The sequence below is a fragment of the Myotis nattereri genome, assembly GCF_964212035.1.
Source record: "Myotis nattereri genome assembly, chromosome: 6".
In the NCBI taxonomy this organism is placed as follows: Eukaryota; Metazoa; Chordata; class Mammalia; order Chiroptera; family Vespertilionidae; genus Myotis; species Myotis nattereri.
In genome coordinates this window covers 55,100,519-55,115,150 of record NC_138081.1, presented here as the reverse complement: position 1 = coordinate 55,115,150, position 14,632 = coordinate 55,100,519, and the positions used below count along the sequence as shown (strand labels likewise).

The following is a 14,632-nucleotide window of genomic DNA, read 5'->3' as shown; positions in this document are numbered from 1 at the left end:
GTAGCAACTGTTTTTATTGTTTGATTATGAGGTGTCCAAGATTTAACTTTTATTTTAGTGTTTGTGGGGTGCTTTGACCTTTCCAAACTGCTTTCACATATTATTTGATGCTCAAAACCATGAGATAGTGTGGTGAGTGCTATTAGATAATTCTAGTCTGCCTTTTCCAGGCGAGGAAATGCTGGGTAAGTGCATTTTCCAAGGTTACATGCTAGGAAGTAGGGGAACGGGACAAAAAATTCAACTTTTGATTTAGAAGTCCAGTGTTATTTCCTTTACTTACTTAAGTGATTGATTTAGTCAGTTTTATTTTGTATGTGTTTTAATCATTAAATCATTTAGGAAAGAGATTGGCATAAATAAATGAATAGTATGTAACTAATGTGACACTGACTAGGCAAGAGGATGTCGAGAGATCTGGATAGGGCTGATTGGTGCACTGTTTAAGGACTCAATTTGCTTAGCTGATAGTTTCATGGATTCAAATACTCCTAGACTCACATTTACTTTTAGATTATTTTCAGATGATGATTATGGTCAGGACTGTTTTCCCCTATCTGTAATGTAACTAAGATAAAGATTGTTATTTTTATTCTGAGAAGGAACTTTGGGTCCTCCAGGTTGAATTGTTTCTGTGTATTTTATGTGAAGCTGCAATTGAATATCTTGTAGTAATTTCAGTGTAAGTCCAACTGCTAAATAGTAACAGTTACAAGGAACATATCACAGCAGTACAGTTAAGCCAACCCAGTAAGAGTAGGCTAGTCTGATTTGTTTTGAGGTCATTTAATTAAAACTGTCACTGTACGTACTACGTGCAAAATAAGTTATCCAGTGTTGAATGGGTGCTGTGTGGGGGGAAATATCTTCCAAGAGTTTAGAGTTTTGTTATGTTTTGTTTTTTGGCTCTACTAACTTAGATGCTAATTTCATGTACATTGGAGAAACACATACTTTGCTTTCTTAATTTTTCTCTTAGCATTAGTTGAAGTTTTTTGTGATATGAGTCCATTTTATCTTCTCAGGTTGCTTTATTTTAGCCTAACCATGCCTATTTTAGTATGTAGTAAGTGAGGATTTGAGTGAAACAAGTTTTACATTATTCCTCATGGAAATCCATTCTTCTGAAGGTGTCTGCTTAGAGTTGATATAATTCCAAATACTTGCAGAAATACTTTTAGTTTTATAAAATTCACAGAGAACATTATTTTTACAGGTTTCTGAAGGTTTGTGGATCTGAATTGGTGCGCCTTGAATTATCTTGCAGCCACTTCTTAAATGAAACTTGCTTGGAGATTATTTCTGAGATGTGTCCACATCTACAGGAGTTAAATCTCTCATCCTGTGATAAGCTACCACCTCAAGCTTTCAACCATATTGCCAAATTATGTGGCCTTAAACGACTTGTTCTCTATCGAACAAAAGTAGAGGTAAGAATAACTCATTTACATCTTTGCTAGTGTCACAGGCAACTGAATATTTAGTTACTCATAATAATGTGATTTCTGGTTTTTAAATAGATTAAGTTTATGATGCCACCTGGCTATTCAAAAATCATTAAACTGATTCAGTCATTTCAAAATATTTAGCATCTTTTGTGTTAATTTTTTAGTTATAAGAAAATGTTCTTCTCTGTGCTCTTAAAATTTTTGTAGTGCTGTTCATGTTTCCAGGTAAAGAAACAAGCAATGGGCTGAGGTGAGCTGAAATGCTGGCAGGGAATGAGTTAGAGAAAGGAGTGGGAGCATGGTATGTAGGAGGACATTTGTTTGGAGCAGGAGGAAACAAAGTGGAATTTTTCCAGGACCAGACTTAGAGTTAAAATTCCTGATGCCATAGCTCATGAGTCTCATTAAAGAAAAATGGAATTATGTCATATATATTGATCTGGCTTTTTCCAAATACTATATCTGTGACATCTTTCCAGGCCATTGCATTACCAGCTGACTGTTTTCATTAACTGTGTGGTATATGTTATGCAATCTTCTATTCAACTGTTCCCCAAATGATCAACATTTAGGTTTTCCCAGTCATTTGTTTTTACAAACTATCACAAAATTTTATGTGTACAAGCTATTACTGCTGTGGGATAGAGTCCTGTAAGAGGTATTGCCAGGGTGTCCATGCAGTCGACACCCTCTAATTGTTCTATGCTTGTGCCCTCTACTCCAGTCTTGCTGGCCTTCTTTCTATACCTTGACATTCTGATCTGGTGCCAACTCATGGCTTTTCCTCTTCTGCCTGTCTGTAATATTCTTCAAGCTTATTACATGGGTGCCCTCTTCTTAGCTTGTTGTTCAGCTTAAATTGTTCTTTTTAGAGTTGGCTTCTTAGACATTGATAAAAGGCAGGCTCCTCCCCCACGCCCCCATCTAGGTTGTCTCTTTTGTGTCACCCAGTTTTTTTTTTTCTTTCCTGCACCTTTATTACTTTGAAATTATTTGTTTTCTTGCTATTTTCTGTCTCCTTACACTAGGAGGTGAGTTTCACGAAGGTAAGAGCTTTTATCTATTTTTCTAATGGCCATCTTTCTAGCATCTAGAATAGACTTGTAAAGATTGGCCATTCAGTAAATGTTTATTTACCTTGATCAAAGTATTCAGTCTCTTAATATTTCAGTTTTTCTAAAATGTAGATAATAAAAAATACAGATCTCATATCATCATTGTGAGAATTACATTACATGTAAAGTGCTTACAGAGTGTCGAGAACATAGGAAAGTCAGTATTAGCTGCTAATAACAGTAGTAGTAGTGATATATCATCATGGCAGTTTTGTAGTATGTTTTGCCATGTAGTAGGGGAAATCTCCTTTCTAGTTTTTTTGAATGTTGTTTTTTTTCATAAATCCTTATATATTATTCTTCCAGATATATCTCTCATCAAGAATTTTATTAAAAGTACATTCATTATATTTCATTTTGCTCTTTAGTAAGGCTTTTTATCTGTTCGTGTAGGTCTTGTTTTACATCCAAGAGCATATTATAGTTTTCTTCACCTAAATTTTATATCTTCCTGGTTAAATTTATTTCTTGCATTTCATAGTCTCAGAAACTTATTTCTCTTCTACTTAATTTTAACTTATTATTGTTAGTATAAAGGAAAATTAGTTTTTTGTGTATTTATCTTGTATCTGCTCACCTTACTAAATATTTATAATTGTTATAACTTTTTACTTATGTCTTTTGTATTTTCTAATCATGCAGTTATATAATCTGGAAATCAATATACTTTCTTTTCCAATATTTAAAGTGTTACTACATTAGATAGAACTTCGTAGATAATGTGGAATAATAGAGACATACAGGTATACCGGTCTTATTTCTAATATAATGGGATGTCTGCAATGTTTTATGTTTTTTATATTTATCCAAAAGGTACTTAGTATTTATTATGTGCCAGGCTACTAGGCACTGGGACTTCAATAGTGAACTAAACAGACAACTCCTCATGCAGCTTACTAATTTCATTTGTTGTTTGATGGTATTTGCGGATAAGTAGTCTTTATCGTTCTTGTTTAAGAATATTTTTTAAAATTATATATTGATTTCAGAGAGGAAGGGAGAGGGAGAGAGAGATAGAAACATCAATGATGAGAGAAAATCATCAATTGGCTGCTTCCTACATCCCTCCCCCACTGGGGATCAAACCCACAACCTGGGCATGTGCCCCTGACCAGAATCGAACCTGGGACCCTTCAGTTCACAGGCCGACTCTATCCACTGAGCCAAACCAGCTAGGGCTTATTTAAGAATATTTTATAAGAAATGTATCTTTTAAATTTTTAAAGCTTCTGTTAATGCACTTATCTTTTTTCTTCTTTTATTTATTAACTAGAGGCCCGATGCACAAAATTTGTGCTAGAGTAGGCCTTCTGAATCCCTCCCTTGCAGCCGCTGCCAGCTGCCTGGATCCCTCCCTCGCAGCCATGGCAACTGCAGCCCCAGCTTTGTTCAGAAGGTCGTCTGGTCTAATTAGCATATTATGCTTTTATTATTATAAATATAATTGTTTGTGTTGAATAATCCTTGCTTTCCTGGAGTAATCCCTACATATTTTTAATATAATACATAGCTAGGTTAATTTCCCAACATTTTGGAGCCAAACTATTTGGATATAGATTCTAGTTTTATCACTTACTAATCATGTTCCCTTTTGGATGTTACTTGATCCCCTGTACTTCAGCTTTCCCTTCTATAAAATAGAGATAATAATAGTATGCATCTCAAAGATTTGTTGTGAGGATTATTTAATACACATTTATTGTCTATAAAAGTGTCTGATTCATAGTGAATATTCTTTTTTTTAAAGAATAGTTGATTGATTTTTAGAGTGAGGGGAAGGGAGAAAAGAGAGACATCAATATGAGACTGAAACATTGATAGACTGCCTCCTCACGCCTCTTACCGTGGATTGAGTCGACAATCCAGGTGTGTATCCTGACTGGGAATCGAACCAGCAGCCTTTTAGTGCATAGGAGGATGCCCAACTGAGGCACACCAGCCAAGGCCATAGTAAATATTCTTTAAGGATTTACACTTAAAAATACTTTCATCTGCTTCCTGAAATGAGATTGAACTGTGGTTTTCCTTTCCATGCTCTCTTATTAGGTATGGGGCTAGGATTGTGACAGCATAGCAAAATGACTTGGGAAACGCCCATATTTTTATCTGATCTCTAATAACTTGAATAAAATGGGAATTACCTATTAGATAAAATTTACCTATAAAACCACCTGGTGTATAGCTCTTTTATTTTTTTTTATTTGGCAAATCAAATTAGATACCTTTTTCTAGGCATAGCTTTTTTTTCTAATCCATGGAAGCCTGAAAGTGTGTGAGTATAAGAGCTTCTTTGTAACGCAGCATTCCTGATTTGGGGCAAAATGTTTAGCTAGAGTTTAACCTGGTATGGTGGAAAGAAGACTGATTCTAGTAATGACCGTGCCAGTAACAAGCTTAATGATCTAGATTAAGTCACATTGTCTCTGACATTCCTAGATTCTTTATGTGTAAAATGAGAAAACTGTTGACCCTGGATGCCAGGGTAAAGATAATGTTAGTCCATGTTTTGATTGGTCTGTAAAATAATGTATTGTTGATGTTTAGGTGGTATGTTCTGAAGTGCTTAGGCATGGCTGGCATTTGCAAGTGTGATTACCTGATATGAGTGAACATGTAGTAGCAGGGTCCGAATTGCCTTACATGCTGGTAGGTAAGACCTGGCATGCTGATGTGGCTCCTTTGGTGAGACGGGCACTGGGCGCAGGGGACTGGGCTTCTCTCCAGATAGATTTCACCAATATGGCTGCAGCGCTGACCACTGAGCTCATGTGTAACCTTGTCAGGAACTGGGGATGTATCCCAGTGCTTTATTAAAATAAGAGAAACCTTAAAACAAGTCCCAGGTGTCATTGTCACCAACTTTTGGTCCAACATTTTATGGTGTGGCCTAGATCATTAAGAGTATTCTCCCCAGCCCGGCCAACGTGGCTCAGTGGTTGAGTGTCGACCCATGCACTTCATCTTGGCTTTCCAAGATTTATGTGCTTGGGTTATACTAAGTTAAAAATTTTTTGTCTATTAAAATAAAAACACCACACCTTGCCCTTTCACATAGGCTATTGAGAAGACCAAATTAGGTCAAACATGTAAAAAAACAAACCACTTTATACATTAAATGGATTTGTGTAAATGCAAAAATGATAGTATAGAATTTATTCAGTAAATTTATTCAGTACATTTTTACACAATTATCCTCACCTCCACAAAGTATTCTTATAGATATTCCTAAATAGGAATATATTTGCTGTCATGTGCTAAGAGAGATTTAGGCTTCATTATCTCTTTCACTCTTAGGATTTGTTTCTGGTAAAAGAAATGTTCATTCCTAAATCGTAAACTTCATAATGGGAGGGATCATGTTTGACTGTTGGCTTCTTTACAGCTAGTACATAGAATAGTGTCTGTTATTCACAATAGTGTATAGTAGTAGATATTTAGCAAACGTGTTTTTTTCATTATTAGTTAAGTTAGAAGATAAGTTTGTCTTTCTACAGAATAACCACATTTACTAAGCAGATGGGTGGGTGGATCAGCAACTTGAAAAACTTGTAAGAAAATATGTGAACTGTATTTGTTCAGAATTTTTAATCTTTAAAGGCAGTGAAATATAGTTCACTATAGTTTTGTTAATTTACTTCATGAGATCTTTTTCTTTAGATGTGTTTAAGATTACTGAAAAATCACTTTTATCAGAGCAATAACAAATGTCTTAATATAATATCAAACAAAACAAAATGTCATCACTAGGTAAGTTATTTGCAGAATTAGTGGTATTCATTTGTAGAATTTAGGTAGATGCAGAGCAGTAAATACATGCCTAGTAAAGAACAAGGTCCTAGTACGTTGAAGAGAGATGTGTGGACTGTTTTTATAAGAAGCCCAATACATGTTAACAATATCACAGGTTTGTACTTGGTTTGAGAATGGTCCATGTTGGAAAAACATTTTAGAAGAAATGACCCTAGAGCTGAGATTTAGGCCTTGTTTACTGTGTGATCCAAGAATAACTAGTGAAATGGGTTGGTAAATAGGGTAGTTTCCTTTTTACTGAATTTGGGGATCTTTTAGGGTTGCATAGGCAACACTTTAGGCAAAAGATGTGAACTCAGAACAGAGAAGAAAACAATTTTTGTACTTAAGTTTCTTCTACTGTGACAAGGAAGTAATTATAGTAGTGTTAGCTGTATAATGATTGGAAGGACTTTGTTTCAATTCCTTTGGTCCTTTACATCTGTATTTGCAAGATTCTTATGTATGATAAACATTGATTGCAAGTACTTTAGTCATGCATGATGGTGTATTTTCATGAGAGGAGGGCTGTAAAAATTTAACTCATAAATTAAGACTTTTATGTACTTAAAAGGAAAAGCTTTTATTTTGAAATAATTGACTTAAAAAGTAAAAAAAAAGTTTCATGCAAAAAGTTGCATAAAAAGTAGGTTCCCCTACTATGTTCATTTTTTTTTCCTGAACCACTTGGAAATAAGTAGAAGATATAATTGTCCTTTACCTGTATGGGGGCATATGTCTGCAACCTACGTGCTCTTAAATACTGTGTTATGGGCTGAATTGTGTTACCCTAATATTCATATACTAGAGGCCTGTTGTACGAAAAGATTCATGCTATAGGCCTTCCCTTCCCCTGGCTGCCGGCACCGGTTTTCCTCCGGCACCCAGGACCCAGGCCTTCACTCCGGCCGGAGCCGCCTTCAGTCTTCGCTGCTCCGGCTGGAGCAGCCTTCAAGCCTTCGCTGCTCAGGCCAGAGACGCCTTCAAGCCTTTGTTGCTCCGGCCAGAGCCGTCTTCAGTCTTCGCTCCGCTGCTTCGCACCTATGTATGCAAATTAACCGCCATCTTTGTTGGCAGTTAATTTGCATATCTTGCTGATTAGCCGATGGGAGGTGTAGCGAAGGTACGGTCGATTACCATGTTTGTCTATTATTAGATAGGATTGAAGTTTTAACTCCTATTATCTCATAATGTATTGAAGATAGGGTCTTTAAAGAGCTAATTAAGGTTAAGTGAGGTCAATAGTGTAAGCTCTAATTCAATATGACTGGTGTCTTTATAAGAAGAGGAGATCAGGACACAGATACCATACAGGGAAGACCACGTAAAGACACTGAAAGATGGTCGGTTTCAAGGCAAGAAGTGAGGCCTTAGAAGAAGCTCACCCTACTGACACCTTGATCTCAGACTTCTAGCCTTCAGAATTATGAAAAAATTAATGTTGCTTAAGCTACCTAGCCTATGGTACTCTGTTCTATCAGCCCTAGCAAACTATTACAACTTGTAAAGGATGGCATAAGAATAACTTTTTAACATACTGCCTAAAAAGTGTCTTTAAGCGAAGTCCTGTGCTTTTACTAAACCAGTAGGGATTAGTGTTAGACATTGGAGCCTGTTTAACTTTTCTTTCTTTGGAAAAAAAATCTGGGGTGGGGGTGAGATGGGGCATGACAGGTAACTCAGTAAGATTGTCATTCTGTTGCTTAGCAGCAGACAAGAAAACCAAGAGTGTTTTTTTAAAAGTTGGAGTTATAAGTGGAACACCTGCATCTAGTTTTGATTGCCTCACTTCAAGAATGATAGAGCATAAATTGAAAGAATCTGAAGAAGTGAAAAAACTGATTACAGGTATTGTGGGGGACTAGTATATGACAGTAATCCTTAAATGTGGTTTAGCAGCTGTTTACTGGCTGGGACAACAGTTTCAAGGACCCTGCTGCCTTCATCTTCATGAACCAGAAGACAACAAAAGTAGTTGATGTTTACTTCTGTTGGCTATCAACACTGCCCTCGTATTTTCTTCTTTCTGTGACAGTTTATTTGGCAGAATGCATATCTATAAATTAAGTAAGTAAAAATGCAAACCACCCTGCCTGTTGATGAAAAAAGCACCTGGGCTTTCCTCCGAAAGACATAAACTGTCTTAAGTCCTGATTCTGAGTGGGGCAATTTGTGAGGCCCCTAAACAGGGAAGAATAAAGACTGAAAGGGGTTGGAGTTCAAATAAGTAAATGAAAACATATTTTTAAACAGAACAAGGAAAAATATTTTTTAAAATAAACATAAGAAATTATGGACTATAAATAGACTAAAATAGCAAGATAAGTAGTTGTGAAAAAGAATGATTAGAAATCTAGAAAATAAGTGGTAGTCATTATAATAAAAAGTAAGTTGATAAATTCTAAATTAGATACAAAAAACTGTTAAGTTGGAAGAGAAGTCTGAGGAATGCACTTAAATTTATAAAAGCCTTGAATATCAGGCACTGCTGTAAGTAGTTTATATCTTATTGTTTTTAATCTATTGCAGTCTGTCAGTTGCCCCCAAACTTAGTGGTTTAAAAGAAAAACCCATGTTCATGATAGCACACAATTTCTGTAGGTCAGGAGTCTGGGAGTGTTTGCCTGGGCAGTTTTGGCTCAGGCTTCCCAACAGGGTTGCAGCCGTTTTTGCCAAGGCTGCAGTCATCTCAGGGCTTGGCTGCACCTGGAGGATCAGCTTCTAAACTCACACATGTGGCTGTTGGCAGAGTTCCTCTTAGAGCTGTTGGCCAGAGGCCTCTGTTTCTCTTTTCGTGGGCCTCCCTTCACCTGCCTGCGTGTTCTCATGGCATGACAGCTGGCTTTTCCTAAATGAGCAATGGGGGAGGGAGCCACAGCCCTCTTATAACTATTAGTTAGAGTTCTCCAGGAATACAGGAATGAGAGGGAGTGTATGTGTGTATCTTGATGGTAAGGAATTGGCTCATGTGGTTACGGAGGCTGGCCAGCCCCAAGTCCTACACAGTGAGTTGGGAAGCCAGAGACTCATTGTCAGGGGAGACAATGATGTAGCTCCAGTGTGAAGGCCTACAGACTGAGACCCAGGAAGCTCTGATGTTTCAGTTTGAGTCTGAAATCAGGAGTAAGCCGATGTCCCAATTTAAAGGGAGAATTCTCTGTTACCTGGGGGAGTGTCAGCCTTTTGTTCTATTCAGATCTTTGACTGACTGGATGAGGTCCACCAACATTAGAGAATACTCTGCTTTCCTTGGTATACTGATTAAACATTAATCTCACCCAAAAACACCCTCACAGAAACGGTCAGAATAGTGTTGGACCAAATATCTGGGAACCCTGTGGCCTAATCAGATTGATATGTAATATTAGCCATCATAGTAACCTAACATACTGTCACTTCTATGTTTCGTTTGTTAGAAGTAAGTCGCTAAGTCCATCCCACCCACAAAGGGGGAAGAATTACGTTTCACCTCTGGGAGGAAGAAGTATAGAACAATTTGTGGACAAATTTTTAATACCACTATAGGCACTGATACTTGGGAGACTCCAAAATTCATTTAATTAGAGTTCCAGAAGAAAAAAATGGAAGAAATGATGGAGAAGCCATATTTGAAGAGAGAATTGTTAATGAAACAATTCTCTTGATTGTTTATGAAAAAAGATGTAAGTCTTCAAATAAATGTTCACTTGGGATACCAAACAGGATAAATTAAATAAATTTTTACCTAGACATGTGATGGAATTGCAGAATATAAATGAGAAAGGGACAAGAGCTATCAGAGAGAAAAGACATTACTTACAGAGGAAGATAATTAGACTGACAGTAGACTTCTTATCAAAATAATGGAGGCTGATAGGTAATGGAGCAAAACTTTCAAAATGATGAAAGAAGATAACTGGAATCCATGTTACGCCTGGCTAAACTTTCATTCAAGATTGAGGAGATATATAAAGGCTCAATATATTATTTAACTTTCTGTGATTCAGATTCCTTATCTATAAATAGAATAATGATGTGTACCTTATAGGTTATTTTCTGCCATGTAGACTGATATATCCCAAGTGCCAGAACAGTACTTAACACATAGTAGGCATTCAGTAAATATTTATTACATGAACAGGGTGTTGTGAGGATTAATTTATATAAAGAATCTATAGCACCAATCAGAGAAAGACAGATATCACCTAATCTCACTTATTTGTGGAATTTAATGAACAAAATGAATTGACTAGCAAATTAAGACCTGAGGCAGGGAGGCATACCTTGATGTAGGGGTGGGGGGACGAGGAGAGATAAACCAAATATATTTATATGCACTGCCCATGGACACTGACATTAGGGTGATGAAGCCCTGGGGGCGGGGGGTAGGGGCTGGGCAGAGGAGGATAAAGGGGGGGAAATGGGAGCTATCTGTAATACTGTCAACCATTTAAAGAATATTTTAAGAAAAAATTTACAGCAATGCTGACATGTTAATAACTACTCAGTATATGTTTGTTGTTAAGATTTTACCACTCATGGATGCTCACTAAAAGAACTATTAAAAATAGTTTTCAACAAGAACATTTCAGGAAGAGGGTGTCAGATATAATAAATGATAATGACACAGAAATTGATAAAGTGCCAGTAAATTAAATAATGATCATGGGGGAAGAAAGAAAAACAAACCTTTCATATTTTTAAAAGATAAACTAAAATATTTTAAGATGATTCTAAAATATGAAAGAGCAAAAGGCTCTTTAGTGTTTTACAGAATGAAGAAAGGGTATTCTCCTTACTAGATTTATAGACTTACTACATGTGGCTATTGGCAGAGTTCCTCTTAGAGCTGTTGGCCAGAGGCCTCTGTTTCTCTCTTCGTGGGCCTCCCTTCTCCTGCCTGCATGTATAATAAGACTGAAGTGTTAGCGTCGGAAAAGGCAAGTAGACCAGTGAAACACAATGACCCAGAAGTAGACTCACACATACAAGGGAACTTGATATATGACAGAAAGCATCACGAATCAGTGAATAAGATAGACTCTTCAGTAAATTGAACTGGGACAAGAGGTTATTCCTAAGGAGAAAAGCATGAAATTTGGTACCTTACCATGTATAAAAATCAATTTCAGTTGGATTAAAACCTAAGTGCAAAGAAGAAAAATTTTAAAGTTGTCATTCAAAAAATAATAATAGAAGAATATCCTTCTGTGGGCAAAGAGGGACTTTTTTGAAAAGACAACAGAATACACATGTAAAGATAGATGTGACTATTAAAATTTAAAATTTCATGTCTCAGAAGATTCTATAAACAAAGCAAAAAGACAAGTCTTAGATTTAGGGAATATATTTATAATGCATGTAACTGACAAAGATTGGTATTCAGCATAAAAAAAAAAGAATTCCTACAAGTCAAGAAGGAAGAAACAACCTAATGCAGCGGTTCTCAACCTGTGGGTCGCAACCCCTTGGCAGTCGAACGACCCTTTCACAGGAGTCGCCTAAGACCATCCTGCATATCAGATATTTACATTACGATTCATAACAGTAGCAACATTACAGTTATGAAGTAGCAACGAAAATAATTTTATGGTTGGATCACATGAGGAACTGTATGTAAGGGCCAGAAGGTTGAGAACCACTGGGCTAACGGAAACATCAGTAAAGAATATGATTAAGGCCCTGACCGGTTTGGCCCAGTGGATAGAGCGTCGGCCTGTGGACTCAAGGGTCCCAGGTTCGATTCCAGTCAAGGGCATGTGCCTTGGTTGTGGGCACATCCCCAGCAGGGGGTGTGTAGGAGGCAGCTGATTGATGTTTCTAACTCTATCCCTCTCCCTTCCTCTCTGTAAAAAATCAATAAAATATTTTTTTAAAAAAAAAAAAAGAATATGATTAAGGAATGGTAGTAAGTAATTTAAAAATACATTACCAAACAAATTCTATGATAAAGTGTGTGTGTGTTTCTGTTAATTTAAAATTTCTTACAAGAACATATGGAGAACAGACAAAATGGCGACCAGCAGGAAGGTAGGGAGGGAGAGAGTGTAAGAGCGCAAGGAAGTGATAGAGGAGTGTGTGGACGTGTGTGGTGTGTGTGTATGAGCTAGGGACAGTTAGATTCTGCAGGTCTTCTAAGGGGCTGCTAAACCAGGCAGTCTTAGGCGGTGGAGTCCCGCTCCCTGCGCGGACACTCCTGGGCGGCCAGCACAGGCACAGCGACCACGCCATCTTGGGAAACAGAGCTGCTGAAGACTAGGATCCTGGCCTCAGCACCACCCAGTCTGATCTCAGACGCATACCAGGACCCTGCAGCCACGGGGGACAGAGACCTGTGACCACAGCTACAGACCTGCGGACACCAAAAGTTCAGAAATCCCCTGCGGCAGATCCGTGAGTAACAGAGCCCATCCCCCCTTCCCGCAGGCTTGCGGGCAGCGCCAGAGTAACTAACTGATAGACCCACCCCTTGCCGGGGCCTCAGCGCTCCAGGAACTTTAGCCTGGAAGTGCTCGAGCACCTTGGAACTGATCCTACGCGCACTGCCGGCTTCTGAGCCCTGGGCTGGGAGCAATTGCGCGAACACTGGGAATTTGTCCCGCATATCACAGGCCCAGGGACCCCGATTCTCTGGGCAGGAGGCAGCACCAAGCACCAGTGACTTGACTGTGTTTCTTATCACCTGCGCCTGAGATCCTGATTTCCTGTGCATTCATATTAAGAGCCAGTGACTCCAATTCCTGGTGCAAGGGCACACAGGGACCCTGATTCTCAAGGCAAGGTCGCGCGAAGCAACAAAGACTCTGATACTGGATTCTTGGGGAACTCTGACTCCTGGCACACGCTAGGGGGCTCTGGTTTTCAACACGCTCCAGGGGGTTCTCTGTTTCAGCACGGTGCAGGCAGGGTCCCTGATTCTAAGGGCGCGTACGAGGCCACATTGAGCGCTGACAACACTGACTCTGAGCGAGCCTGGTTCCCACCAACCCACAACAACCACACATCTTAGTGTCAGAGCTCTTCAGTGACACTAGGGTGGTGGGAGGCTCCCACTGCACACGGCCCAAGCCCACACAACTCGACATTTGAACCATCAGGAGATAATCAGAATGAAGAGACAAAACAACACCCAGAGGAAAGACAATGAGGAGTCTCCAAGAAAGGAAATTAATGAAGTTGAAGCATGCAACATGACAGAAAAAGAATTCAGAATAATGGTTGTACAATTCATTCACCGGATGGATGAGAAAATCAACAACCTATGCAAGAATCAGGAAGAAATGAAAAGTGATATAGCTACAGTCAAAAACACCATGGAAAGTTTCAACAGCAGACTAGAAGAAGCAGATGACCGAATTAGTGAATTAGAAGATAAGGCAGAGAAACAAGCTCAATCTGAACAGCAATTGGAGAAAAAAATTAAAAAGCAGGAGGAGAGCCTAAGGGAGCTTCGGGACAACATGAAACGAAGTAACATACGCATAATAGGGCTGCAAGAAGGACAAGAAGAGCAGCAAGAATTAGAAAATCTATTTGAAGAAATAATGTCAGAAAACTTCCCAGATATGGGGAAGAAAAAAGTTACACAAGTACAGAGAGTCCCAGGCAAGATGAACCCCAAAAGACCCACACCAAGACACGTCATAATAACGATGGCAAATGTACAAGACAAAGAGAGAATCTTAAAGGCTGCAAGAGAGAAACAGAGAGTTACCTACAAAGGATCCCCCATCAGATTATCAAATGATTTCTCAACAGAAACACATCAGGCCAGAAAAGAATGGACAGAAATTTACAAAGTGATGCAAAGCAAAGGACTGAATCCAAGAATACTCTATCCAGCAAGGCTATCATTCAAAATTGAAGGGGAAATAAGAAGCTTCACAGACAAAAAAAAGGCTAAGGGAGTTTATCACAACCAAGCCAGCAATGCAAGAAATGCTAAAGGGACTGGTGTAAAAAGAAGAACTAAAAAGCCCAGAAAGAAAACAGCCACACACACACCCACACACACACACAAAAAATAGAAATGGCTACAAACAAATACCTTTCAATAATAACTTTAAACGTAAATGGACTAAATGGTCCAATCAAAAGACATCGAGTGGCTGAATGGGTAAAAAACATGACCCATATATTTGCTGTCTACAAGAGACCCACCTCATTAGAAGGGACTCACACAGACTGAAAGTGAAGGGATGGAAAAATAATCTTTCAGGCAAATGGAAATGAAAAAAAAATAAAAAGCTGGGGTAGCAATACTTATATCAGACAAAATAGACCTCAAAGTGAAGGCCATAA

General features: G+C 38.3%; 1 protein-coding gene across 2 annotated transcripts in view; it reads left to right on the top strand.

The window, feature by feature from the left end:
• Positions 1-14,632, top strand: part of FBXL4 (F-box and leucine rich repeat protein 4) — a 65,455-nt gene that overhangs the window by 38,428 nt on the left and 12,395 nt on the right. For both annotated transcript variants that reach the window (XM_081094092.1, XM_081094093.1), the window contains exon 6: positions 1,217-1,430. In XM_081094092.1, coding sequence (XP_080950218.1) covers positions 1,217-1,430 — 214 coding nt within the window. The remainder of the gene's footprint in view (positions 1-1,216; positions 1,431-14,632) is intronic.